The sequence below is a fragment of the Halichoerus grypus genome, chromosome 15 (assembly GCF_964656455.1).
Source record: "Halichoerus grypus chromosome 15, mHalGry1.hap1.1, whole genome shotgun sequence".
Lineage (NCBI taxonomy): Eukaryota > Metazoa > Chordata > Mammalia > Carnivora > Phocidae > Halichoerus > Halichoerus grypus.
This window is the reverse complement of record NC_135726.1, coordinates 13,187,731-13,215,127: the sequence shown is the minus strand read 5'-3', so window position 1 is coordinate 13,215,127 and position 27,397 is coordinate 13,187,731. Positions and strand designations below refer to the sequence as shown.

The 27,397-nt window shown below is 40.7% G+C and overlaps 1 protein-coding gene across 1 annotated transcript in view; it reads left to right on the top strand.

Annotated features, from left to right (window-relative positions):
• The window catches only part of HYDIN (HYDIN axonemal central pair apparatus protein), a 363,815-nt gene that overhangs the window by 140,755 nt on the left and 195,663 nt on the right, over positions 1–27,397 (top strand). Inside the window, exons 11-18 of the mRNA XM_078062394.1 lie at positions 3,310–3,428; positions 8,279–8,502; positions 11,756–11,823; positions 17,603–17,838; positions 20,523–20,623; positions 22,771–22,906; positions 25,517–25,681; positions 26,984–27,136. Of these exons, the coding sequence (XP_077918520.1) occupies positions 3,310–3,428; positions 8,279–8,502; positions 11,756–11,823; positions 17,603–17,838; positions 20,523–20,623; positions 22,771–22,906; positions 25,517–25,681; positions 26,984–27,136 (1,202 nt within the window). The remainder of the gene's footprint in view (positions 1–3,309; positions 3,429–8,278; positions 8,503–11,755; positions 11,824–17,602; positions 17,839–20,522; positions 20,624–22,770; positions 22,907–25,516; positions 25,682–26,983; positions 27,137–27,397) is intronic.

The following is a 27,397-nucleotide window of genomic DNA, read 5'->3' as shown; positions in this document are numbered from 1 at the left end:
CCTCTCCCACTCCCCCTGCTTGTGTTCCCTCTCTCACTGTGTCTCTCTCTGTCAAATAAATAAAATCTTTAAAAAGAAAAAAAAATACAGAAGTTAAATAGCAACAAAAGACTGGAACATAAAGTGCCACAAGGCATTATAATGATAATAATATAAGTTAGAAATATGATTTGGTTGTTCAAAGTACATTTGCTGTTATACTAAATTATACATCCAGGATCCCTGGGTGGCTCAGTCAGTTAAGCATCTGCCTGCGGCTCAGATCAGGATCCCAGGGTCCTGGGATTGAGCCCCACCTCAGGCTCCTTGCTCGGCAGGGAGCCTGCTTCTCCCTTTCACTCTGCCTGCCGCTCCCCCTGCTTGTGCTCTCTCTCTCTATCTCCTTCTCTAACAAATAAATAAATAAAATCTTTAAAAAATAAAGATTACATCCAACAGAACATCAAAGTTTTTTTTAATGTTCAAATGTTACACACAGAGCAAATATATTATTTTTGCTTAAAGAACTTTAAATGGTGTAAATTTAAGGATAACCTATCAAATTATCAAAGATTTTAAAAAATGACAATATCCCCACTGTCAGGGAGGGTGTGGAGAAATAGAAACCTTTAAATACTGTTGGTGTTTGTGTGCAAATTCCTACAGCCATTCTGGAGGGCAATATGGCCATAGCTATCAAAATGTCTAATGTGCATCTCTTGGTTCTGGCAATTCTATTTCCATTAATGGTGGGCTAGACAATTTGGATTCTCTCCGCCCCACCCCACCCCCCCTTCTCCTCTAAAAGCAACTAGAGGAGCAAGGCAAAATTTTTTCAAAGCCTTTTTGAGAACTACAGAACAGTGAAGAATTATAGGGCCAAGATCCAAGAGAAGAAGGAAACCAAGACAATCAGACTGTGGGGGCCACTTTATCCTTAGCAGTACCACCTTTTTGGTAGATTCTACAGAGAAAATGAAAAGTTAAGTAGAGTTAGGGAAGAAACATAGAAGTTCATGGGATGCCCAAGGAGAAAGGGCTCTAGTAACCTTCTAAACTTTAGGATGAGACCCAGTGAAGTAAGGACTGGAAATGCACCAATCCTCACAATGACTGAAGCTCAGCTTTGGCTTCTTTTTCAGTTATCAATTTGATTACAACAGTTCCTCTTCACTGGGGTTCCAGGAGATAATATCCAATGTTCTAAGGCATCATTTATGTATGAGGAATTAACGTCTCCTTTATATCTAGGATAGTACTAGCTATATACCCTTCTTGGGAAAATTGAGAAGATAGTCACTCAAATGACTTGGTACAGGGCTTAATTCTCTCCCAGAATCTTAGCTGAGAGTGGTAAGATTAGGGAATCCTAATGCCCCCTAGTCACCAGCCAGAAGCTAGAGGAAGATGATGTCTTCTCAGGGCTTCAAATGACCACTCCACGTTTTATATACACTGACCAGCACTCAGTCAAAAATGACCATGCACATGAGACAACACAGTCTGATAGAACACCACAATAAACAATAGAAACTCCATAGAGAGCCAGAAAATAGAATTATTTGACAGATTTTTTTTTAATGTTAAAAAGATTTTCTGTGTTCTTTATTTTTTTAATTTTATTATGTTATGTTAATCACCATACAGTACATCATTAGTTTCTGATGGAGTGTTCCTTGATTCAGTGTTCTTTAAAAAAAAGATTGAGCAGAGGCCTGGAAACTCTAAAAAATCTAATGGGAAGTCTGGAACTGAAAAGTTATAATGACAAATTAAGAACTTAGTAGAACTGAATAGCCTCTTGTATAGCCAGAGATAAATCTTATAAACTGGAAATTAAACAGATCTAAAGAAAATACCCATACTGAAGCATACAGAGACAAAATATAGAAAAGAGCATCAGAGCCGAATAGGATGTAGCAAAAGTTTATCTATCCGGATAGAAAGAAGTGAGAAAATGGAGCAAGGCAATATTTGCAAACACAATGACTGAACATTTTCCAAAAACTGATGAGTGGCATTCATCTACATATTCAAGAACTGCTACAAAGCCCAGGAACAATACATGCAAACCACACCTGGGAACATCATAGTAAAACTGCTGAAAACCAAAACCAAAAAGAAAATCTTAATGCAGTCAGAGAAAAAGACATATTACCTCAAATGAGCAATAAGACAATAAACTGACTTCTCAATAGAAACACTGGAAGACAAGAAACAGTAGAATATCTTCAAGGTGCTTGAAGAAAATGTAGGAAAATTGTTCATAAATGCATTCAAGGGTATTAATTACATTGTAATTTGTTGAATGAAAAGTTGGAAGCCTTTCTCCCTCTGCCCCTCCTCCCTGCTTGCTTGCTCTCAAATAAATAAATAAAATCTTAAAAAAAAAAATTTGGAAGCCACTTAAATATCCAACAAGAGGGACTGGTTAAAAATACTTACCCCATCTTCAGGTGATGGTATGTAAAAATGTTGCAGGTATATTGTTAAGTGAAAAAAAAAAGCAGGTTACAAAATAATATATAGCATATGCTCTCATTTATATTAAACTTAATACAGTATTTACTATTTAAATATGATTTTATGTAGTATTTTAGTATTTAAATATGATAAAGTATGGAAGGATAGGCACCAAAATACTAATAGTGATCTTTGGGTAATAGAATTATGTGAGAATTTTCCACTTTCTTTATAATATTTTTATAATGACCATGTATTATCAAATGAAGATATCCCCATTTTTAAAAAGAAAATGAAACCAATCGATACTTGAAAGGTTGTGTTCTCTGTTCACCCTGGGTCCACTGTGGATGTGCAATCGTGGATATTATTTAGTGGATCCCATTACCTCTACTGAAAGAAAGTCTGCAAAGTAAGGGTCAGGTAAGACTCCTAGACTCAGATCCCTTAATACGCTGATCTTCCTAAATCTAGGGAAAATCAGTGAGAACAATGTCCTTTGGAGTCCTATGGTGACTCTCATTTTATAAGAAGCATCAATCAGTGGTCACCCTTCTCTAATTTAGAGAAATTACTTTTTTTTTTTAAATAAGAAACTTAAGAATACCATTAAGACTGGGTTAAATTTTTTTAATTTTTTTTCTGCTAAGATATCAGCCCAAATTAGAATATAAGCTGCTCCCTAAAGTTAAGAAACTACCAGTGTTCCTGTTTCCTAAAAATAAGCTAAATCCTCAGCATTGGTTAAACTGCAGTTCCCTGGGTCCAGTGCAGTACTGTTGATTGCTTACATTGGCAACACGTTGTGCTTAATTTGGGGATAATGAAGCATCCTTCAGGGTAATAAAATCTGAATTGTTTTTATAGGCCGAGAGATCCGTCTGCCCCTCCGAATCAAAGGGGAAGGAATGGGACCAAAGATTCACTTCAACTTTGAAATGCTGGACATTGGAAAAGTTTTCATTGGATCCGTACATTGTTATGAGGTAAGCACGGAATTGTTCATTGAGACTCAAATAGTACTTAGCTTTTTAGGTTTATTTTATTTTGTGTATGTGTATATTGATAGAAAATGTATACAATCACATCCATTGGCCATTACTCACACTCAGACTCTGGAATGATCTGGCTCTTCCTTGCTTCCTAGCCTTGTTGAAGGTTTCCCGTCTGTTTCCTCAAGGCAACAAAGACATACTTTAATTGGTTTTATCCTCATCATCTTATGGATTGCAAAGGGGAAAATCATAATCTTCTCCCTACCTATTTAATGCTTGCTCTCTGACAACATAAATCCTACAGACCAGAAGACAGAGAAACTTTCACATTTTCCAGAATGCCCTAATGAGGACAGCTGTTTTCACACTTCAGTTTTCTCTGAATGCACTGGTCTCCAATCCATGATTAAAAACCAGTCATTATAGTTTCTGGAACTTTCTATTTGAAACTTCCCTGCTTTGTCTTTCCAATTAGATAGAAAATGATCCTTTTACAAGATGTAATCATGGGTTCTTCAGGATCAAATTTACTTCAGTGTCACCTCACCACTAACTTTGTATCTAGGGTACTTTTTTTTACATTATATCAAATTATAACCATCGAAACTTTATTTTACAAATATTGGTAAACTTTAAACGTTTGTATTTCTCTAAATGGAGTAATAAAAGCAGTTATTTAATGAGTGACAAATAGGTGTCAGGTTCCATGCTTCCTTGTGTCATGCACGTTTATCCACGTGTGACAAAAGTGGGAAAGGCAGGTTTTATTGTACCTGCTCTACAAATGAACAAGAAGAGGCAGAGTGGTTAAAACCATCAACAACATCATCCTTCATGTATGTTGAGCACAATACCAGTACTTTTACATTCATTAGTTTGGGCCTCACTAACACCTAGGGAGTAGGTGCAATGACTATTCCCATTTTATAGCCAAGGAAGCTGGCACTTAGAGAAGTTTTACTAGTTAAGGTAATGCTAGGTACTGTAACAAATACAAAGATCTATACTCTCTCAGACATGACAAGTCTATTTCGTTGCTCACATAAAGCCTCAAGCAAGGTTACCTCTCAGCCAACGGCTCTCTGCAGAGCATCGGGCCCCTGGCTCCTTCCAGCTCATAGCTCTGCCCCCGCACCATGTGGCCTGCAGGATTGCAGCCTCACAGTGTCATGCAGCTGGAAGGGGAAAGAGCAGGGAGAGATGCACTCGGAAGACCTTTTTTAGGAGCTGGCCCTATAGGCGTCAGCTGTGCATCACTGCAAGAGTAAGTAGCTGGGAAATGCAGTCTAATTGGGAGCACAGGAGAAAGAGCAAGTGGGTTCAGTGAACAGCAAACCTGACTCTGCCACGTTGGTTAAGTAACTTGGCAAGGTCGTTCAGCTAGTAAATGTGAGCGAGCACTGGGTTACTGGGGCCCTGTATCCTGGGAAGAAAAGGCTTTTTGCTGCCCTTTCAATCCCGGGGCTCTCACCATGAGCAACTCCAGCCTATAGCCAGCTCAGCTCTCAGCCTAACCTCGGCATGGGAGGCAGATGCCTGGTTGCTGCTGAGAGCTTCCTACCGTGTGGTTTATCCCCACATTCTCTAAAGTAACTGTGGCCTAAATGGGATGTTGTGAAAGGTAAATAGAGATGTTAATGTCATAATGAGATGGAATATACATAAGAGCACGATTTAAATGAAGAAACGAGTCACATGTCTGTCATGAACTAAAATATGGCACAGCTACTATGTTGCGTTGTCTTTTGCATTTTGAAAAAAGAGTCACTTTGGGAGGAAGAAAATGTGCAATGCTTCTTACGAAGTTCACATTCTGTCCGTAATTTATCCAGGGTGAATTTCCCTCCTATCTCACAGACTGTCTTGTGGATGCCACATCAGAAAAGGACCTTTAGTTCTGATGCAAAATGGATAAGTTTTCCCTGAGTGTAATAATAATTTCTTATCAATTTAACCAAAGTGTATTTGAGGCCACCACTTCCCACCCTCCTAGATTTGACCATTAAGTAAACCACAGCCAGCTAAGTAAGTGTTAGATGAGGTGCTGCATCAGAATGGACAGTTTTGAGCACTGTGCATTGGCAGAGAAGGACATGGTAAGGTGCTTCTTACAGGAATATTTTGCACTCTCTGCGTATTTAGTGCTGATGCCTCATTGCATCTCTCTTTCAATTTATTATGTTACCTCCTTGAGACGAATTTGAATAACTAGCTGTTGCCCTTAGTTATTGCTGAGCTTAGCAAACATGTAAAAAGTAAACCACAGCTCCAAGAGTGTACACTATTCCCCAGTGTAATTAGAAGGAAAACAAGGTGAAGCTCTAGTATAAATTTTCTTCTCCCCAAGGAATTGGACTGCAAGGGTAAGGTAATCAAAAGGTCTCAGAATTTCGTCCCAAATGACTTGCTGGATTCTGCATACACATGAACGTGCTTCTTTCCCAGGGGGAGAGGAATGACATGCATGTTCTCGAACATGGAAGACCTGGTGCCTTGTACAAAATCTGGGTAAAATATTGCTGTTAACCAAAACATAAAAAGGCAATCCTGCATCTCCCTAGGGAGAAAAACAATTCCCTTTGAATGGAATTCCCTTTGAATTACCACTAACACCTTTGAGTTGCCTTTAAGTTACCACTAACGTGTGTCAATCACTTCTTCAGCACAGGCCCATTTCAAACCCATTCTGTGTGGCACTGAGAAAATAGCCAGCAATCGCTGTTGTTTATGGCCCTCTTTGTGAGGCACTCTATTCTAAGAGTTACATAAACTAATTTCATCTTCACAGCAATCTGAGAAGTTAGTGGTACTTACACTTTATAGACGGAGAAACTGGGGCACAGAGAAACGAAGCAGGTTTCCCAAGGTCACACAGCTTGGAAGTCACTGGTAAAACTGGGAATTGAGCCCAGGCAATTTGGCTTCTGAGTCCCTGGCCATAATCACTTCCTACATGATCTGTTTAAAAGGAATGAAGGGTGAAGCATGAATTCTGTGATCGCTTCTCGGCCTTTTGGCTAAGATCAAGTGAAGCATGAATTCTGTGACCAGGAAACTTAAAACTGAGTGAGGGGGATGGAAAATGAATGTAAAAAGATGAATAAAATATCAAGCAGCAATTAGTTAGGTATCTCTCTTGGAGCATCATCCATCTTCTCTTGGAAAAAGTGGTGGTTTTCCTCTGCAAAGGCCCCTGACTCTATTCTACACATGCTCTTGATTCCTTCTTCTTTGCTTCTCGGGAGGCAACTTGAGCTGGTGGACACCCCACATCCACCCAGACCCCATTCCCTTGGTTACCTAGCCCTCTTCTCTTACTACAACAAACATGTGGGCCAGGTACTGAGTATGCATTATTGCATTTAATATAAATATACTGGGTCTCCTCTGCCATACTTCCCACAGCTTTGCCGCCCCCACTCTCGTTCCTCACCTCTTATCCTCTCAAAACAGGAATCTCAAATAATCAACCACTATTTTCTCCATACCCACTCACTCCCTAAACATTTGGACTCTGGATTCTGCAGTCACACTCTATTGGAGTCCTTTCTTCTTCAAGGGCAGGGATGGCTTTTAATTAAAAATAAAAAATCTGGGGGTTCCTGGATGGCTCAGTTGTTAAGTGTCTGCCTTTGGCTCAGGTCATGATCTCGGGGTCCTGGGATCGAGCCCCACATCGGGCTCCCTGCTCGGCGGGAGGCCTGCTTCTCCCTCTCCCACTCTCCCTGCTTGTGTTCCTTCTCTCACTGTGTCTCTCTCTGTCAAATAAATGAATAAAATCTTTAAAAAAAATCTGTAACATTTTCTTAGAGTTTATTCCCTGTCAGCTCTGTCCACATTCAACCCCTTCTGGAAATTCTCTTCCCTCGGCTTCTTCTAGGTTCCTGACATTGCCCCCATACCTTTCTGTACATTTCTTCCTGATCTCCTGTGCTCTTTCTCTTCGGTGCTTTGAGTGCAGGTCAAAGGCAGTATGTAAATAGAAGAACGTGCTGTCCACCTGTTCAGGTGTAAGCATTGGCAAGGAATAGAGACTGTCTTAGAAGCCCAGGAACAGAGCTGCTTGGTTAAAGCACAGGCTCATCTGACAGGCACCACGGGAGGTGGGAGCAGGAGCGATGGATTGAGCCAGGTGTGGACAACTCTGAATGCCAGGCATGAGCTTTTTACATACACATACCTACTGTGCAAGCAAATATGGGCCTATGGTGTATAGGAATAAAACTTTGCTATAGTAAAACAGTTGCTTACACCAGCATCCCCAAGCAATGGAGTTGTATCCATGCAATAGAGTTTGAGGTGACAGTATCCCAATAGAATGAAATCCAATAGCACAATAAAGAGAATCCTTGTCATCTGGAATCCACAGTGATGTCTCGTTCACATTCTCCAGGCTACACTATAAACATAGGCTTAGGTAGTTCTTGCTCCTCTATTCTGACTTCTTATTTTTCAGTATGTCACTTGTTCTCAACCTTCTCATGCATATAAGATAAATACCTACTTTCCCTCAGTTACCCTACAGAGTATCAGGAAAAGGCATGTTAAGGCTCCTTTTCAGTAGATGTAATTACAATCAGTATTTATAACATGACTATAGTACATGTGACAACTCTGTTCCAAAGAGGATACTAAAAACACAAAATTACTTCTGCATTGGGTTTCTTATCTTCAAACCCTCAAGGCAGAAGACTGTTCATTTCTCCCCTGGAGTTTTTCTCTGGCTTTAATTCCTGCAGCTCTCTATGTGTTGGTATTAAACAGTACAGCCACGTGCTTATGTGAAAATAAATCAGATGTTCATGCTCTATCTTTGCATTCTTGGCTTTTTATTGATATAGGCAATACTATCCAACAAAGGCAGCATTGATGCCCTCTTCAACGTGATCCCTCCAACTTCGGCTTTGGGGGCCTGCTTTGTTTTCAGCCCCAGGGAAGGCATCATCGAACCAAATGGAGTCCAGGCGGTCCAGATCTCTTTCAGTTCTGCCATTTTGGGGCACTTTGAAGAAGTGTTCCTGGTCAATGTCAATGGGTCCCCTGAGCCTGTGAAATTGACCATTAGGTAAGATATTATCTATAACTAATGTGGAAGCTAACTGAAGCTTTTATCTGCTGCTTTCTTAAACTTCAAAACCAGATCGTGTCTTGGATGTCCATAACTGTCTTTGTTAGTAGGAATACATCAAAATAATGGAGTGTTTTAAATTTCCACCAGCATTTACCTACTGAGCACATGTAACTTACTATTATAATGTGGATACAGATGCTTTTTGGGGATCTAGTTTTTCTACAAGCTATAGCTTTATAAAATAGGGACTTAAACCATTAAACTAGTTCCTAGTTATACTCTCTGTTTTAGGATATTTAGGGAAAATAAATCATTACAGTAACACCTAGATAAAATCATCTTCTGGACTTGGCTTTAACTCTTATCCCAGTTTCTCTAAACTTTCATCTTTCATTTTTGTTTTAAGTAAAATTTTTAAATGCTCATACCTATAATACCTCCAGGTATCGTAAAAGAGTCTACTTAGAGCGTCAGTCATCCTAGGCTAGACATTTGCAGCTTTTGTGCTAGAAGTCCTTTGATGGCTTCTCCAGCTGTTTGTGATAATTGAAAGTCATTAATAGCAGAGTTTGTCCTCAGGTTTTAAAAAGAAGTTTTCTATGACCAACCCATTGGGCAGATCTACAACTTTGGTTCCTGGTGCTTAGCGAGATCATGTCTTCAGAACACATCGCAGATCCTCTTTGGATTTTCACAGCACCAGGTTGTTAATTAGCATGGCAGTCTCTCTTATTATGGTTACTGCTAGCAGGACCTCCTTCCATCTACAGCTAAGGTCTCCCTCGGGGTCTGGAGATAACAGAGACACTGTGGCCTGAAGAATCCTAGGAAAATTTTTGGTCTCATGATAGTTATGGAGTGAATTGTGTCCTCCCAAATTCATACATTGAAATTCTAATACCCAGTTAAGAATGGGACTGCACTTAGAGATGGGACGTTTAAAGAAGTAATGAGGTCATATGGGTGGGCCTTAATACAATGTGACTGGTGTCCTTATAAGAACAAGCACGCAGATAGGAAAACACCCTGTGAAGACATAAAGAGAAGATAGCCATCTACAACCTAGGAGGGAGTCCCTCAGAAGAAACCAACCCTGCTGACACATTGATTTTGGACTTCCAGCCCATAGAGCTGTGAGGAGATAAATTTCTGTTATTTAAGCCACTCAGTCTGTGGTGCTCAGTTATGACAGCCCTAGCAAACGAACACAACCTCTAACAAATAAGGAGAGTGAATGAATGTGTCTTAGGGCTTCTGTGGCATGGCTGAGACAGACTGCCATAATCCTATACTTCTTTTTAAGTCTTAAGACTTATCTGAAACATTCAGAAGGCATATATATTTTCTTCCACAATACATCTATGGTTGTGGTAATAGAAAAAATCAGTGTTGCTTTCTAAATATTTGAGTAACACTGACTCTTCAAGAAGATGCACCATGCTCATCCTGGCCCACGGTTGACATCTGTCAGTGATAAACAGAACATGAGGAAGACAGGAGTACTTTTTCACATTATGTGAGCTCTAGTTCACCTCCCACCTCAATAACAATTCACATCTCATGACAAACAATGGAGGTGGTTCTCTGGAGAAGCAGGAAGAGCAAACCTGCAAATGCAACCTCCAGCTCCCTTTCAGAGATTGTCTGATCCTTGAGGGTTCTCGGTAAACTCCAGCAGATCAGCTCTTCAGAGCCCCAGCTGAATAAGGTTTTCCGGCTTCCTGACTTCAAGAGGTATCGCTCAGAATCATGAGTATCCTCCACAACATCCAGCTTCATTGATGGGCCTCCATCCAAAATGGGGAAGACAAAACCTTAAAGCTCTGCTCTTATAAATATTTAAGATAAAAATAATAATCACCCTATCTAAGGGTAAGAATGTATAGGGTATTAAAAGACCATAAGTTTACTTTTCATGTAGGAAAAAGGAAAATACTGGCCAAGACAGGCTAATTGTCCTTCAGGTTGAATAAGAAAGCCCATCCTAATTTCATGTGGCCACTCCCTAATTAAGTGCAGCCTAATAATTAATACTGCATTTATTGACACACATACATACACATTGCTACTCTATTAGGAATAAATGTGTATTTTGGATATTCACTTAAACTTTTCTTGAGCACCTCCTACATGCAAGGTTGTATATCAGGTACAGTGACTGGCGAATTTGAGTTTGTTGGACATTCCTGTTGCGTGATTCCTACTGTCTTAACCTTTGACTCTGTGAATTATTTTTCCAAATTCAGGATGTGATTGCCCATTCTCTCAAATATTCCCCAAACTAACTAAAAAATATGGTAAAAGGAATGATAAGGGAATTAATAGGCTACACTAAGAAAATATCCATTTAACATAAAGGAAGGCAATAATGGAGAAAAAGAGGAATGAAAAGGCATTAAGACATATAAAAAACAAGGAGTAAAGTGTAAGACATGAATCCTATTTTATCAGTAATTACATTAAATGTAAATATATTTAACACTTAAATTAAAGGCAGAGATCGGCAATGGATTTTTTTAAAAACCCACAAAATACAATACGACTATATGCTCTTTTAGATCCAAAAATATGAATAAGTTGAAACTAAAAGGGATGGGAAAGGATACACTAGGCAAACAGTAACCAAAAGAAAGCTGTACTAATATCAGACAAAATAGACTTAAAATAAAATGTGTTACTTGAGACAAAGAGGGACATTTTGCAATGACAAGAGTTAAGCCATTAAGGAAATATAACAATTACAAACATATATGCACCTAACATTAGAGCCCCCAGATATGTGAAGGACAAATTGACAGAACCAAAAGGAGAAATGGGAATAGATTAGTGGCTGCTTAGGGCAGGGAGTGAGGGATAGAGCATGATAAAGCTATGATAGGTATTTATCCACATTAATATTCTGTGCCATTGGTTTGGTGATTTGTCTGCTCTGCTTCATTCATTGGTAGGAATTTGGTGATAAGTTAACTACAGCATCATTTGCTAAAATCCAGTGGTTCAAGTCTTGAAAAAGAACTCTAAGAACCACTGTGATAGACCATCATCTTGTAGTTTCTTTAAGTGCTAGGTTCTATACTTGACTTAATGCCACTTTCAAGTCCATCGCCTTAACCACTCGGCCACGACTGCCTACTGACTTAATGCCAGTTGATGGTTTTTAGGACTTATTGTCTCCCTAGTTCCTGATTGTTACTCTGAATTCACTGGATTCTTTATCCACTCCCCCAATTTGTATTCCTATTTCCAGAGGCTGCGTCATTGGACCTACCTTCCATTTTAATGTTCCTGCTCTGCACTTTGGTGATGTTTCCTTTGGTGAGTATTTTTCCATTTGAAGTTAGAAATTGAATGGAATTACTTTTCTCTCAACATGGAAGGAGGAAGGTTTACAAAGAACCTCTCTTACCATTTTTTTATGGGTAATAGCTAAAAGGGTCTAGAAATGTTCTCTCTTTCCTCTGCAGCAGTGCATTTTGGTGTCATTTCCTAGTTTATATGTGGAAGTTATAACCCTGTCCTGGGCACTAAGAGCTGTAAGCCTGTGGTCGTCCCAGCTTTTCCAGCAGTAGAAAAATGGAAAGCCTTAGGCTTCACACTCCTATCTGAATGTTCTGAAAGCCCTGTCTGTCTATCTATCTGTCTATCTATCTATCTATCTATCTATCTATCTAATCAGATTTAATTTTTTATTCTAGAGAGAGAGCACAAGTGGGGGAGGGCAGAGGGAGAGGGAGAGAATCTCAAGCAGACTCCACACTGAGCAGGGAGCGCAGTGCCAGGCTCGATCTCATGACCCTGAGATCATAACCTGAGCCGAAAGCAAGAGTCAGATGCTCAACTGACTGCACCACTCAGGCGCCCACCTGAACACTCTATTTATATGCAGATTCTGATTCGCCAGTCTGGCTACACAGCATCCTGTTCACAGAGATGCTCTCAAGTTTCAAGTGAATTCAGTGGTGGTTTGACTCAGGTGTTCTATCACTCCAAATGGAAGACATCTATATTTTGGTGTTGTCTTCTTGCTCAGTTACTTCCCTGAGTCATTTCCTCCTGTCTCAGCATTTCTAATAATAAAAATGACGGCATTAGCAGTAAAAGTTTCCATTTATTGGTTCTTTCTTATATTCCAATCACTGCTAAGTGAATTACATGCAGTACTACATTTAAACCTTTTAGCAATCCTTTGAGGAGATGCTATTTAGGATTCCCATTTTGGAGCTGGAAGAACTGAGCATTCGAACAGTTAAATAACTTCCCATGGTCACACAGCAGTAGCAGAATGAGTATTTCAAATGAGATCTGTCTAAGTCATGTACTGTGAACAGGGGTAATGTTGCCCCAAAGGGGCAAAAATTGTTTGTTTGGGGTTGAAAAAAAAAAAAAGCATAGATCTAATCAATGTTTGTGGTCCTCCAAAATTCAGCCCTACCCAACAGAATCTTATTCCTTAGTATTTAATTTTTCTCATTAGGGAGAAATTAATCTAATTTAAATCACATTTAATTAATTGATTTCATTGAAAATTAATTCATCATCACAGTGGTTCTTTGAGGAGGTGATAATTTAATTTAGAAATTTCAAAATAATTTAGATAATAATTTGAGAAACCCTACTCTGAATCCATGGTGCACAATCCTTTCCATTTTTCTTTGTTTCCTCCATTTTGACTTTCAGTTCTTTTGCTTCAAGTAGGCCCATCTACTTGGGGAAAAGTTTTCTTTACAAAAATATCTCTTCTTTACAAAACGCTGATTCATAGTGCCTTTATCAGTTGCTTTAACATTTAACGTTTCCTAACATATAGGAAAATTTATATAAATGGAGTTGAATGTCTCTTTATTACCATAGAATATGAAAATGGCTGGAGAAATTTGTATAAATTTGTAGGGCAAGTTTAAGTGATAGAGTTTTTGAAGGAAAGTAAAAGTGACCTACAACTTGAAAATTGTCTGATGGCCAACTAAGACAGACATACTCTCCAGGGTTACTGTGACTGATCCACAATAAGACGTGAATTACTTACCCAAAGATCTATGCAGTTATCCTCCAAATGGCTCAACTGAGTCCACAGAGAGGTCTGGGTGACTGATGCATGACAGCAGTGTACCCTTCCACAGGCATTTAAATATGAACTCCAACACAGAATATTTGGAAAATGTGCCCTATATCATATTGCCCTGGAGGGAGAAGGCAGAATCTAAATAAGCACCTCAATCACTCCAAGAAATCTCATACCGATTCATTGTCTAGAATCTGCCCTATTGTTCACTGCTGAAAGGTTAATGTCAGTACTATACCAATGATAAGCCAATTTGTGAGCCCCAAGAATATCTGAATCCAAACATTAAAAAGCATCAAAGCCCCTATTAGTACATTTCAACAAAATATGGCAAACAGGAAGTATATATATATATATATATATATATATATATGCCCAGGATGCCATAGATTTATTAAAAATGCTGTATTTGATATTGGCAAACTCTGGGTAACACAGTGGGTAAAACCATTTATGCATGCTCCAAAACTAGGTAGGTTTTTTCCCATTAATGTCTTCCATTTGGTCTGTTCTTATCTCTAAGTATACAGGAAAGGTCATTATTGGGTAATTAATTCATTGTTTCCTAGAGCTATAAAAATAATAATCAACAGCTATTTCTCATGGTTGGTCCAGCTAGAAGTTTTAGTAACTAGCTTAGGTGAAAATTAGAAATAGCTTATTTTTCTTTTGTTGTATTACATCTTATTGAGCCATTTGGTGATAAGGCAGTTAGACAAGAGGCGGGAAGACACTGCAGACCCATGACCCAAGATTCCCCAGGTCTGAGATATGAAACTTATCTCTCCTAAGTCCAACTTCAAAATTCAAGTTGCATTTCTTTTAGTTTGGATATGGATTCTTTAATCTTCTCTGTAGTGTGGCAGGAAATGTTAACAAAAACATACCTTTTTGCTTGCCAACAGGAAATCTAGGGCTATTTCATTTTCAAAACCAATTGGGTCAGTTAATTCAAGCTACTTGCTGTTCTTCTGGATTCTGCACTGTAAAAAGCCAAAGTCAGAGACAATTTTTTGATACAATTTCAAAATTATTTTATGATAATCTTTTTAAGTCCCGAAGTTGGAACTAGAGTTCTCTCATGACTCTTATCCAAAGTGTCATTATTTATTTCTCCAGGAAGATTGGCCTCCTGTCACAAAGAAACATCATCCATGGAAGAGTTTTTTATTGGAAACTTCCTAATTACTATCTCACATGTGCAATTAGGGCTTTGATGAGTCAGACAAAAGTAAACATGTTATTGGCTCAGGGATGAAAGACCAATAAGGGTGCATATAGTTCCAGATGCAAGAAAAATTAACTGTTACAGGAATAAGCCAGGGATTGGAGGAATTTTCTGGAATTTATTTTCAGGAATTTATTTTGGGATGACTGGCATATTGTATGGAGTTAAACAAGGTTTGCAGAGACTTGTAGTGTTGGGGAGTACATTGAGCTAACTGAAGTTGGTAATATTGTCCCCATATTGGCAGTAAGGCGAATTCTTGAAGAGGTGTCTGTTACAGGTTAGTGTTAGAGGGCCTTATTTGCTTAGAGATGAAGATTCTAGATTTGGCATCAGGGCCTGTTGGGATTGGTGGTGTTAGATTATTATAAATCACTAAAGTAGATGAGAGGTAATAGTATTGTACTATTGGTTAATATCTGAAATGTTTAAAGTATGGTTATAAATATTTTGATGGTAAGATTGGATGTTGGATGACATATATAATAATTAATTAGATTGACTGGAGCTACAGTAGCATGAGAGAGCCAGGTTATAGAATTTGGGTGGTGATTGTCCCTGAAGGAACACTGAAGCTTTGATAAACCCTCAGATTCATCAAAGAGTACAATGGACCAAGTAACGACTGATACGCCAGGTGATAGAGCCAAAGGGGCAGGGTCAGTATCTGCACACTCACTATTTTTCAGGAGCTACAAGAATATGTTAAATGAGAATAAGGAATTTAGAAGGCTGCAGGTATTCAGTGGACCTGACCATTGGATAATTTGGTCAGAGAAATTAGGGTTTGAGGGCAAAGCTGCTGGGATAAATATAGGGATTAAAAAAAAAAAAGGCAGCATGGTAGTTGTCTTCCATGGCCCAGGTGTGAGCTGGTCATACATCACTCGAGAAGAAATATTTAAATTGACTTTAGGAGGGTGTTAAGTGGGGTGTAAATTAATTGTACTGTCCCTTAAAATCGTAATTGTAATGATTATAGAAAGATCTTACAAAAGTTAGCAGAAAAAAAATCATAGAAAGCATGAGGAAAGCCTAAACCCAGTAGTATTAGGATTTGATGCAAGCAGAAGCTTAGAAGTAACACTTTTATTAGTAATGACCATGCAGTCTTTAATCAAATAATATTCCCTTCTTTAGGCTTCTTAACAAGCAATATGGGGTTTACAGGTAGTTGTGAAAGGAATTGTTCTAGCTAGGAGCTTACAACTGGCTTTATTCTTGGAAAAACTTCTACCTTCAGGGAAATAGTCTGAGCAATGGTTTGGAAGGACCCGTGTGAATCCTTATATGAACCACTTCCAGAGTACACCTTACATTCTAAGAGTGCTTATTCCATAAATGGTCAGGTGAAATAAGGGTGAGGGATCTATAGTTTCAGGAGTCCTTGCTGAGAGAGTTCAGAAAAGTTGGATGCAGCAATACATGATTGTGAAACTGACTTTCGAGCAGTTCCTCTGGGATTTCCAAGAAAATCCTTCAGGTACACTTAATCAGGCAATTCTTTTTCCGTAATAGATCTTTTCCAAGTAGATTGGCAGGTGGTGTCACAAAGGAGATATAAATGTGTTTCCTCCAGCAGCCCTAATGTGTAGACAAAGGCTCAGTCATGGGGATCTCAAGAAGTAGATCAAGTCAAAATACCCCCTGCAGTGATGTAGTAACTACTCCTGAGATCAATTGTGTTTTATTGCAGTAGGGTTCAAGGTAGAAAGAGTAATGTTTGCCTCTAGTAGAAATATGCATATTTGTTCTCCTCTTGTTCTGAAAGTGGTAGGAGATACAGTGGGCACCTCGGGAATCCAAAATCAGAGTTCAGTTTATTGCTTGCCAGGCAAGGAGGATCTGTATCTCTTAGAAAAGGACTAGGAGTCTCCCCGAACTGAACGTAGGAAGGCTAGATTTAACATGACAAAATAGCTTTGCCTAAGGGAGATAAAAGCCGGTGTAGTGGTCTCTGGCTGTTTCCAAAGGAGATTGTAAAGTCTCTCTCAGGAGAGGCTATTATTCGATTTTGTGTCATTGACCCTGAGTGTGTGAGCCTCAGACAGGTCCAGGATGAGTTATATAATGTCTTGACAGGCTCTAAGTCACACAGCAGGGAAAACCACACAGGCTTCTCCTTTCACACATTGGCAAATAAAAAGAGCAAAGAGGATTCAATTTCTTAAAAAAATCTGTACTCTATGCAAAAAATTAAATGCAAAATATACTGTTGGAGGACTATTCACCAAGCAGATACTAGAGGCTGCTTCTTGAGAGGATCCTGGATGGACATCAAGGGATGGTTTTATGTCTATTGTTGCTACATAGTAAGTGTATAAAAGTATTCATTGAAGGAAGGAAGGAAAGGAAGGAAGGAAGAAAGAAAGAGAAAGAAAGAAGAAGAAAAAGAAAAAAGAAAGAAAGAAAGAAAGAAAGAAAAAAAGAAAAAAAAGGAATGGAGACCAAGAACCTACATTTCTGAGTGTGTATTGTTATTAGATGCTCTGCAGCCTTGTTATTCAAGCTGTGGTCCATGAGTCTCTGACACCTGTCTCATCTGAGAGCTTTTTAGAAATCCAGAATCACAACCCTCCTCCTTTGTACAAGATTCCAGGTGATTCTTAAGAAAGAAAGGAAGAAAAGAAATGCATTCCTTGATTGTACAATTGAAGACTGTATCAGGGAGAAGTAGAGTTAAGGAAGTAACAATGAGTTGCATAGACATTTCATCTGAGAGGTTTGCCAATGCTAGCCGAGGTTGAAGTTCAAAGGAGGCTATAGTGGGGCTCTTACTTCTTACCTCACATTTTGTTTTCCAGGCTTCCCTCATACCTTGATGTGTTCCCTCAATAATACCTCCTTGGTCCCCATGACCTTCCAACTGCGTGTCCCTGGGGATGGCAATGGCCATAAAAGCATCTCAAGTTGCGATCAGTATTCAGACTACAAAAGATCATCTTGGAGCAAGGATGAAATACCCATAATGAAACCAAAAGAATTCACCATCACTCCCAGCAGTGGCACCATCCGCCCCCAGGGATTTGCCGCTATCAGGGTAAAGTGCACAGCCTTCCAGCACATATGGCCAAGGAGCCAAACTCTCAATAGTTATTAGGACCACAGCTAAGGTATGCTTTCCATGCCCACTGTCAGTGGGAGAGAGTGCCTCTAATTCACGTGGAAAAGTGGGCCTGTAAAGCAAGAAACTACTGGGGCCAAAGTAACCAGCTACAAATATATTGGGCAAAAAGAACAGACACCACTCTAGGGCATTTCCATCAATCTAGATGCATTGCCTTCACCAAAACAATGGATCCTAGTGATTCATGGTGGAACTGCTGCTCTATATAGATAGTGTCCATGGTGGTACGAATATTAAAAGATTTAAGAATTCATTGATAACTAAGGCCTACTTTCCTTCAGAATCAAATCGTTTATACCAATAAAAGTCCAGATTTGTGCCACAGATGATACCCAGTTTTTTAATACACATCTGGACTTCATGGTGAATGTAGATGTGATATTCCTAACAGTGGTTTATATTTAGACCCACAGTGTGATGCTCTGGTTATGGCCACCAGCAGAATTATTTCACAGCTAACTGAGAAATGTTTTACTGTCCTCCCTCACTTACTTTTGCTTCTCCAAAGAGTTAGGTCTAGCATTATTGAAGGCTACTAAATTGAAATTATTTTATCTTTTTCTGGGAAAGAAAAAATAAGACTTCCATAGCTAAGGTTGGTAATTTTCTCTTTAGTTGTTATCTTTGAATATTTAATTCAGCTATGGTCTTATCCCCCACATTCGTTTTAAATGTTTTATAATATCTCACCATGAATCCACTCATCCTCAGTCTCTCCTTCTGGGACTTCTTGGCTCTTCCAAGGGCTTCTCCGTGGACCTAATGAGGTTTATATCATATATTGTTATAACTTCTCAGGGTTGTGGTCTTAGTCTGCTTGGGCTGCTATTTTTACAAATACTCAAGACTGGGTGGCTCATAAACAACAGAAATTTATTTCTCACAGTTTGGAGACTGAAGTCTGAGATCAGGGTGACAGAATGGTAGGGTTCTGGTGAGGGGCCTCTTCCAGGTGGCAGACTGCTGATTTCCTGAGTCCTCACATGGTGGGAGGAGCTGGGGAGCTCTGTGGGATCTTTTTTATAAGGGCACTAATCCTGTTCATGAGGGCTCCACCCTCATGACCTAATCACCCCCAAGTGGCCCCACCTCCTAATTACCATCGCACTGGGGTTAGGACTTCAACATATGAATTTTGTTGGCAGGGGGAGTGGGGAGGACACAACCATTCAGATCATAGCAGTTCCTACCTGTGACTTTCCCAGGAAGAAGCACTGTTGCAAAGAATTTATTTTGTATTTAGTGCTCAGCCTACACATTACCTACCTTTTCTTTTCGCCTCTCGCACATCACACAGGAAGATTTTAAAAGCCATAGCATCCATCTAGCAGCCTTCTGCCAGAGCTCCTTGTTCTTCTGCCTTCTGACCTTGGCTCAGAGATATAAACAGGGCTTCCTCACTCCAGGCATCTCTGCATGCTGGGGCAGCTACTTCTCTCTGAATCTGACAAGTTTGCTTTCCAAATCAACAGCTCCATCTTCTTTTCCCCTTTATATTTAGAAAAGCTTTCTTCAAGCTTCAGTTTTCGCTCCTGAACTATACTTCAACCATGTCTGTGTAGACTAGAATTTGCATCCAATGATTCCCTTTGCAACCAAGAAAAAATTTTTAATTAGTCCTTCATGCATAATTTATAGATAGAAAAGCTTTCACCTATGCCAGAAGCTGTTCTCCACATTTAGAAGTATCTCTTCCATTACAAATCATCTTTAAGCAATTAAAAATTGTGACAAGACTTCAACAGCCTGAATGTAAAATTTCACAATAATAAATAAAAAACATAGGGTAAAATATACTGGGCACATATTGTCCTTGAATAGACCTTTATTTGGAGCTTCCTGTTTTCTGCTCTAATAACGAATATGGAGGGTAAGGGGAGAGAGAAGATTTTGATTTTTTTTTTTTAAAGATTTTACTTATTTGTCAGAGAGAAAGAGAGCAAGCACAAGCAGGGGGAGCAGCAGGCAGAGGGAGAAGCAGACTCCCCACTGAGCAGGGAGCCCAATGTGGGACTCGATCCCAGGACCCTGGGATCATGACCTGAGCTGAAGGCAGATGCTTAACTGACTGAGCCACCCAGGCATCCCAAGATTTTGATTTTTCTTGAAAAGAAGACTATCTAGTTGACTCCTTATGCTGGTTTCTGGAACTGTCATGGTTATGTTCATTTATTTTGCTCTAAGAGGTACTTAGCTATAGTGTTTTACTGGTGTATTGAATTTTCATAATGGATATAGCCCAGGGGCATAGAGAACAATTTAAATTGAGTAATTAAAATTTGTTTGATATGGCTCATCCTTCAGGGTCATTCTTCCCCCGATGCAGTTATATGACTTCTCTGATACCGTCTTCTCAGAAATGAGCAAACCTGTCGTGCTAAAAGCCATTTGGTTTCTAACCTGGCCTTTGAAAAAACTCAGCAGGCCCTGACCCCGAAATGTAACTTGTTCCACTAAAAATGTAAAACGCCATACATCCCATAATAAAGTACTTAGAAGCCCTACTCATCCGTGTGGCCCTCCCCTGCTCCTTTCCCCCCTGAGCAGAGGGAGGGCTGGCCTTGCAGAAGAGCCGCTTTTCACCTTTTTCTTTCCAGGTGACCTTGTGCTCCAACACTGTGCAGAAATATGAGCTGGCGCTGGTGGTGGACGTGGAGGGCATCGGGGAAGAAGTGCTGGCGCTCCTAATTACCGCGAGGTATCACACTCACCTGCTTTCTCTCTTCCCCAGCGTCCCCTGGGCCGCCAGTAACGGGCTGCGTCTCCTAGAGGCAGCACACGTGCAGTCAGTTCCCACTGCATTTGTTCTGCTTTCCTGAGAAGGGAAGCTGCATCTGATATTCAAACGACAAAGCTTTGGAACAGCCAACGGCACCTTTGGTGGAGATAAGAGAAGGGATGTGTGTGTGTGTTTTGCAGGTGTTAAGAATAATAGTGCTTTCTAATGGTCTGCCTTTCCCAGTATATAACTAAAAAGGTTTTACCAGGAAAAGGTGACCAGTTGCTGGTTTTTATTTTTATCTTTAAATATAGTACTTCAGGGTTATGCCCAGAAAGAACAGTGTTCACAGTCCTGCAGTGGGAGATCCATTTAGCGAGACATCCTGCCTCGGGACACTGTTACCACGACTTAAATGAGGCCCTCTAACCACATCAACTCCTCAGAACCATCCCCACCTTCTCTGTGTTTTAATAGAGGTAGCAGTGAGCTCTGGGGCCAGCTGAAGATCCTGGCTCTGCCGTTTGTCAGTTGTGTCTCCTTGACCACGTTCCCGTCTTTCCCAGGGTGGAACGTGACACTGATGATGACGGTGATCCTAAGTAAATAAATAAAATCATGGGCCACAATTTTGCCAAAGCAAACAGGTGTTCAGGTCTGGGACTTTAGGTGGTATGTATGAAAATGCCATCATCTACATGAAATTACTTAGTAAAAACCTGATAACATGTCCATCCCATCCCTAGGAGATTGTGGAAGATGTACCGTAAAGGACTTGAAGGTCAAGGCCTTGCAATGGTCTACTTAGTGTTCCTTCCAAAGACCTAACTAATCATTTTGTTTGTTTAAATACAGCAAAAGCTCTCATCTGGTCCTTTCTATACCCAGGTTTACCTTTTTGCCTAGTCTTGCATTTCTTTTCCTTTCTGGGTGTGTCTATTCTGATACTCCCCCCACCTCAGCCCCCTTTCCCAGCAGGTATCAATAGGAAATCCTGAATTAATAAAAAAGGGGGGTGTCTTAAGCGGCTATGCGTTTCCTGCCATGTATACTCTGTGACCCAAGTCAAATACTGTAAGTCCTATCAGCCACAGTATTCAGGTAGTAAAGGATTAGCTTTATGAAAGTCATCAGGTCAACTGGCAACTCCATTCTAGCTAAAAATGAACACCCGTCCCATGCTAAACCTCAAACTTTGGGTTAACAAGACTCTCTTTCATGTCATTATTTTTGGTGCAATCTGTAGGAACTGCTTGAAGACTCTCAACAAAAGAATCGCTTTTAGAACTTGCAGAGAGCAGGCAGTGACAGCTCGCTGTGCCCTCTAGCACAGGTTAATCAGCTCTCACTGAGGGGGCTCTTGCTCAGTGCTGTGGGCACTTTGCTATGCTGTTCGTTCGCATTACCTCCTGTATTTCCCACAACGCTCTGAGAAGAGTTCATTTTGCTTTCGTCAGTCCCTAGAATTACCTTCATTTTACCTCTGAGCAAAATGGGACTCTGGGAGGGACAGCAACTTGCTCAAGCTTGTACCTGTTAAGGTCAGTATTTGAGCCTGGCTCTTGATTCAGATGCCAGTACTCCTCACCGTGGCACTGTATTGTCACCACCGTCCGTGCCAGTTCCGGGTCGAGCAGCTGTCTGAGCCTACTGATCCAAGACAGCTGTTCTGCATAGGAATTAGAATTATTACCATAATTTAGGATGGTACAGACTGTAGCTAGTCCCTGGGGGGCTCTGACTGGTCCAAAGCGTCACAGCTAGTTAGGACCCCATGCTGGTGGCATTGGCCCTATTTGACTTGGAAACCTAAGGATCTTGCACTGTGGGGGCGCCTTGGCAAAACAAGGCCAAATATGAAAAACAATGGAAATGTTAGTCATCACCCATGGAAGACTGCTGTTTAAGGAGTCCTGCTTCCAGCCCTTTTTTTGATTAAAAAGTGGTGACTGGGGGCTAAAGGATAGGAATGACAGGAGAGGAGATTTGAAAATGATTAATACAGTCATTAGAGAAAAACTTTGTGACAGTGACAAATGGTGTTTAACTTGGGACTCTGCCTTCTCCATATGTAAACAAGCTCTCTATCCTTTTGAATTCTTTAATGGGCTCCTTCCTTTGAGCAGGTGTATTGTACCTACCCTCCACATGGTTAACCCAGAGGTGGACTTCGGGCACTGCTTCCTGAAGTACCCCTATGAGAAAACAGTCCAGCTTGTCAATCATGATGACCTCCCAGGATGCTATACGGTCCTGCCTCAGGTGAGTTATGTTATCCTTTTCCAGTGTTGATTTTTCTTCAGTTGGATTTTCTTGATGAGAAAGAGAAACCCTTCTAAAGAGCCATATTCCTCAACACATGACCTTCTGTTATTCTGATTTTTAACCCTGGCATAATCTGGGCATGAGGTCATAAAGCTGCAGCTGGATTGCCACCTGCATGATTGAGCGGCTACAGGTGTCAACAGTTATTAATTTCCCAGGGAAATTGCCTTTGATAAAGAAAGGAGAGGGTCAATTAAGCCAACATGCAGAAGTTGCACCTGCAATTAATTGCCTATGAATTAATCATTCATGGGAAATGAGGCAGAGCTAGGAGTTTTCATTTATGGCCATGGCTGTGACTTGAACAGCATCACTAAGATACGGTAATGCAGTATTTATAAATGGACTCGTTGAACTAGAAGGCTAGAGATACTACACAAAGAAGAAAAAAAGAAATTGTCTCCTAATGTTTTATGAAATGGATCTGTCCTCATGCCCCTACACCTAGCCAAGTGGGACACTAAGCAATTAAATACATGTGGATTAAAGATTCAAAAATATCTATACAGATCAAAGTAATGGAAGGTTACTAATGGGATGCAATTTACCAAGAATGCATTTGGATTTAAAACTCTATTGCTCTGTAAGGACAGTACTCTAGTAAAAATTCATGCAAAAAAAAAAACAAACAAATCAAATGGGGTTTTTATTTGACTATAGGTTTCAAAGTGAGTTCAAAGACCAGTATGGAGGCCATGGAACCAAGGCAGGTTAGGCTGTATCAGAGGAACAAAGGGGTCAGCTAAAGGAAGGAGATGGCCACTGGTCAAGGCAGTGCCAGATTTTATCTTCAGGTCTTGACATCATAATTTTTTAGTGGAAACATAAAAAAAAATCATGTGTGGAGTAACCAGAATGGCAATCGACATCATCTGGAAATCCAAGTTCTATGAGAAGCACAGTGTTTAATCAGGAACAGAAAAGACTTAGCTAGGATGAAATAGCCATCCTTTACTAGTTGAAGGGCCATTATGTAAAAGGGGAAATTAGAATTATTCTATGGGCTTCTCTGAGACAAAACCAGGAGCCAAGGGTTGGGTTGATGGGAGACAACTTTTCTAACTTTTAGGTGATCGACAGTGGAACAGGCTAGCGTTGAGTGGCACCTGATCATCTTGAGAACGAGCAGAGCCTGCCCCTAGGGTGATGAGGGAGCTTTTTTGCACAGCTGGGCTGGGAGAAGGGTGAAGTGCTTGCTTTGAGCACAGAATTTAAGGGGGGAGCCAAAAAACTCAGTCATCAAGATAAGCCATATTTTCATGTCACATTTTAAGAAATCCAAATCAATGCAAAATTAAAACAAAATATCAAAATATTAGATAAAGACAGAATCAGCATTGCTGATCTTCCCTTTGGCTTCGGGCACGAGTGAGGCTGGCAGAGAACTGCTGCATCGGCATGCTGAGTTAGATTAGGCCTTGTTAGGCCAGCCCAAGTGTAAAGACCGTGGGGGTCTCTGGACAGCTGAAATCTGTATGCTCTGTCTTTCTCTCCAGGAGCTGAGGTTTCCCAGAAGTACCCAAACTTGTTTGGCCATGGGATTTTTAAAGTTGTATTTGTTGCTGTTTTTCATAAAAGCTAGTGGGGTGCCTGGGTGGCTCAGTTGGTTAAGTGGCTGACTTTTGATTTCAGCTCAGGTCGTGATCTCAGGGTCCTGGGATCGAGCCCAATGTCGGGCTCCACACTCAGCAGGGAGTCTGCTTGAGATTCTCTCCCTCTCCCTCTGCCCCTCCCCCTGCTTGCCTTCTCTCTCTCTCAAATAGAATAAATAAATCTTAAAAAAAAAAAAAACTTGTAATATGTTACAGAGCAGGGTTTTGAAGAACATACAGTGATAAACGCTGGTTAACATTCATTCATTCATTCATTCATTCACCTACCTATTTTGCCGTTTAAAAAAACACGTACTGAGCATATGTTTTGGGTCAGGAAATGGGCATGTATTGAGGAGAGGCCCAGGTCGTGCCCTAGGAAGTTGACAGTCCATGGAACAGATGGACACATACATAGTACACACTGTGGACTAGGACTACAGGATGCCCCCTGGGGACAGAGGAAAAGCCCTGGGTCTAGAGCATGGGGGATACCTGCAGGTGTTCAGGATAGATTCAGCTCAGTCGAAGGGAGGGGGCATTCCAGGAAGGGTAACACAGGTACAGAGGGCTGGAGGTAGGAAGCAGTATCATGTGCTCAGGAAATACCAGGAGCCTCTGTTGACAAAGCACAAAGGGACGAGGTGGGGGGAGGGGGTGAAGCATGAAGACCTGGAGGGCCAGGCCAAGGAATTCGGCCCATGGACTAATTCACATTGCGGAGAATTTCAGCATCTTGTTGGGTTGTGCACTTTGGATTGGGGCCTCATGCACACCCCTCTTCCCTTTAGCAGAATTGAGGTGCTCATCCCCATTTACTTGCCTGAATGGTGACACACTCTTAAAGAACCTCCATGGACTCAGAATGACACTTGTTTCAAAATAACTTAATATGCTATTTCATTCATACCCTGCCAGGGGCTTGCTTATCCATCTGGCTTTTCTCTCCCACCAGGTATATGGAGACACACCTGCCGTGTTACTCTCCAGTCCCATGCCCTGTGGAGTCATCCCTCCCCACAGCACGGTTCACATACCTCTGGCCCTGGAGACCCAGGTCACTGGGGAATATAGGTCCACAGTTTACATCTCGACCTTTGGGAGCCCGGACCCCCCTATGGTGAGAGCCAATTTTCACAATTACAGTTAAATTTTTTTTTAATTATTTTATGTTAGCATACAGTACCTCATTAGTTTTTGATGTAGTGTTCCATGATTCATTGTTTGCATATAACACCCAGTGCTCCATGCAATACTTGCCCTCCTTAATACCCACCACCCATCTCCCCCCTCCCTTCTGTAACTCTCAGTTTGATTCCCAAAGTCCAGAGTCTCTCATGGTTTGTCTCCCTCTCTGATTTCCGCCCCCTTCATTTTTCCCTACCTTTTCCTAATGTCCTCCATGCTATTCCTTATGTTCCACAAATAAGTGAAACCATATGATAATTGTTTTTCTCTGCTTGACTTATTTCACTTAGTATAATCCCCTCCAGTTGCAAATGGTGGGTATTCATCCTTTCTGATGGCTAATAATCCATTGTATATATGGACCGCATCTTCTTTATCCATTCGTCTGTTGAAGGGCATCTCGGCTCCTTCCACACTTTGGCTGTTGTGGTGCATGTGGCCCTTCTTTTCACTACATCTGTATCTTTGGGGTAAATACCCAGTAGTTCAAATCAAAACCACATTGAGATACCACCTTACACCAGTTAGAATGGCAAAACTTGACAAGGCAAGAATTACAGTTAAAATTGCTGTACTTCTTGCATACTCCATATTTGCTATCTTCTGGTTTACATTTTCATTCTGCAATAGTAAAATACTGGTGCTGTTTGTTTGAAGTGATTCTGAATGTTTACAGAGTAAACTAGGGTTTTGCTTTTATCTCTTCATGTAAGGTGCCATAGATAAGGCACCGGACTTAAAAAGCAGCATCACAAAGGCAGGCCAACTCGAAAGGTGCCACTGGTGCGGGCACCTGCCATGAGAAGGTCACTTGCTGAGCAGGCAGCACTTTATGAAAGAAGAAGGCCCCTCTTCCTCAGGCAGACACAATGCCTTGGTGAAGGCACAGGGCTGGGGAGAGCAGAACAAGGTGGATTTCAGTCCCCAACCTACACAGCTCTGTGCCGTGGACAGCTCTGTTGTTTCCTCTCAGTATGCGGCTTGGGCTGACCAGGCAGGCCAATCATCCTTTTTGGGGAGGAATTCCAGGCTGGATTCATGGGTCTGACCAGCATGGCCATCTCTGTATCCCTCTGACCACAGAGTACAGAGAGAAGGAATGACAGTTCTCATAAGCACCCTTTAATGCCCCTGCTCTTTATAAAAGTGGTGGCCAGAAGCTTCTGTTTCAAACAATCTCCAAGGCCAGCCATTTTTAGCTATTCTCCTGTTCTTTCTCTTGCGTCGAACGCAGGTATGTCGCATAAAAAGCATCGGAGAAGGCCCAGTTATCTATGTACATCCCACTCAAGTTGATTTTGGCAATATCTACGTCTTAAAGGACTCCCCGAGGATTCTCAACCTATCTAACCAGTCCTTCATCCCCGCATTATTTCAAGCACGCATGGTGAGTAGATGGCGGGACCATCATGGGACGAAAATACAGCTTTGCCTATACTTACAGGCAGTGGTCCTGTTTTTACAAAATGCCTTTGAAAATGATCACCAGAAGTAGAGATTTATATGGTTCGACTGTCATTCTCATCCCCAGTTCCTCTTTATTATAACTCTTTTGTTGGCTAAGAAACACAATATGCATATAGTTTGGTAAACAAGCAAATATATTTAGTATAATTTCGGGAGGATGCTTCAAAGATCTTATTACTGA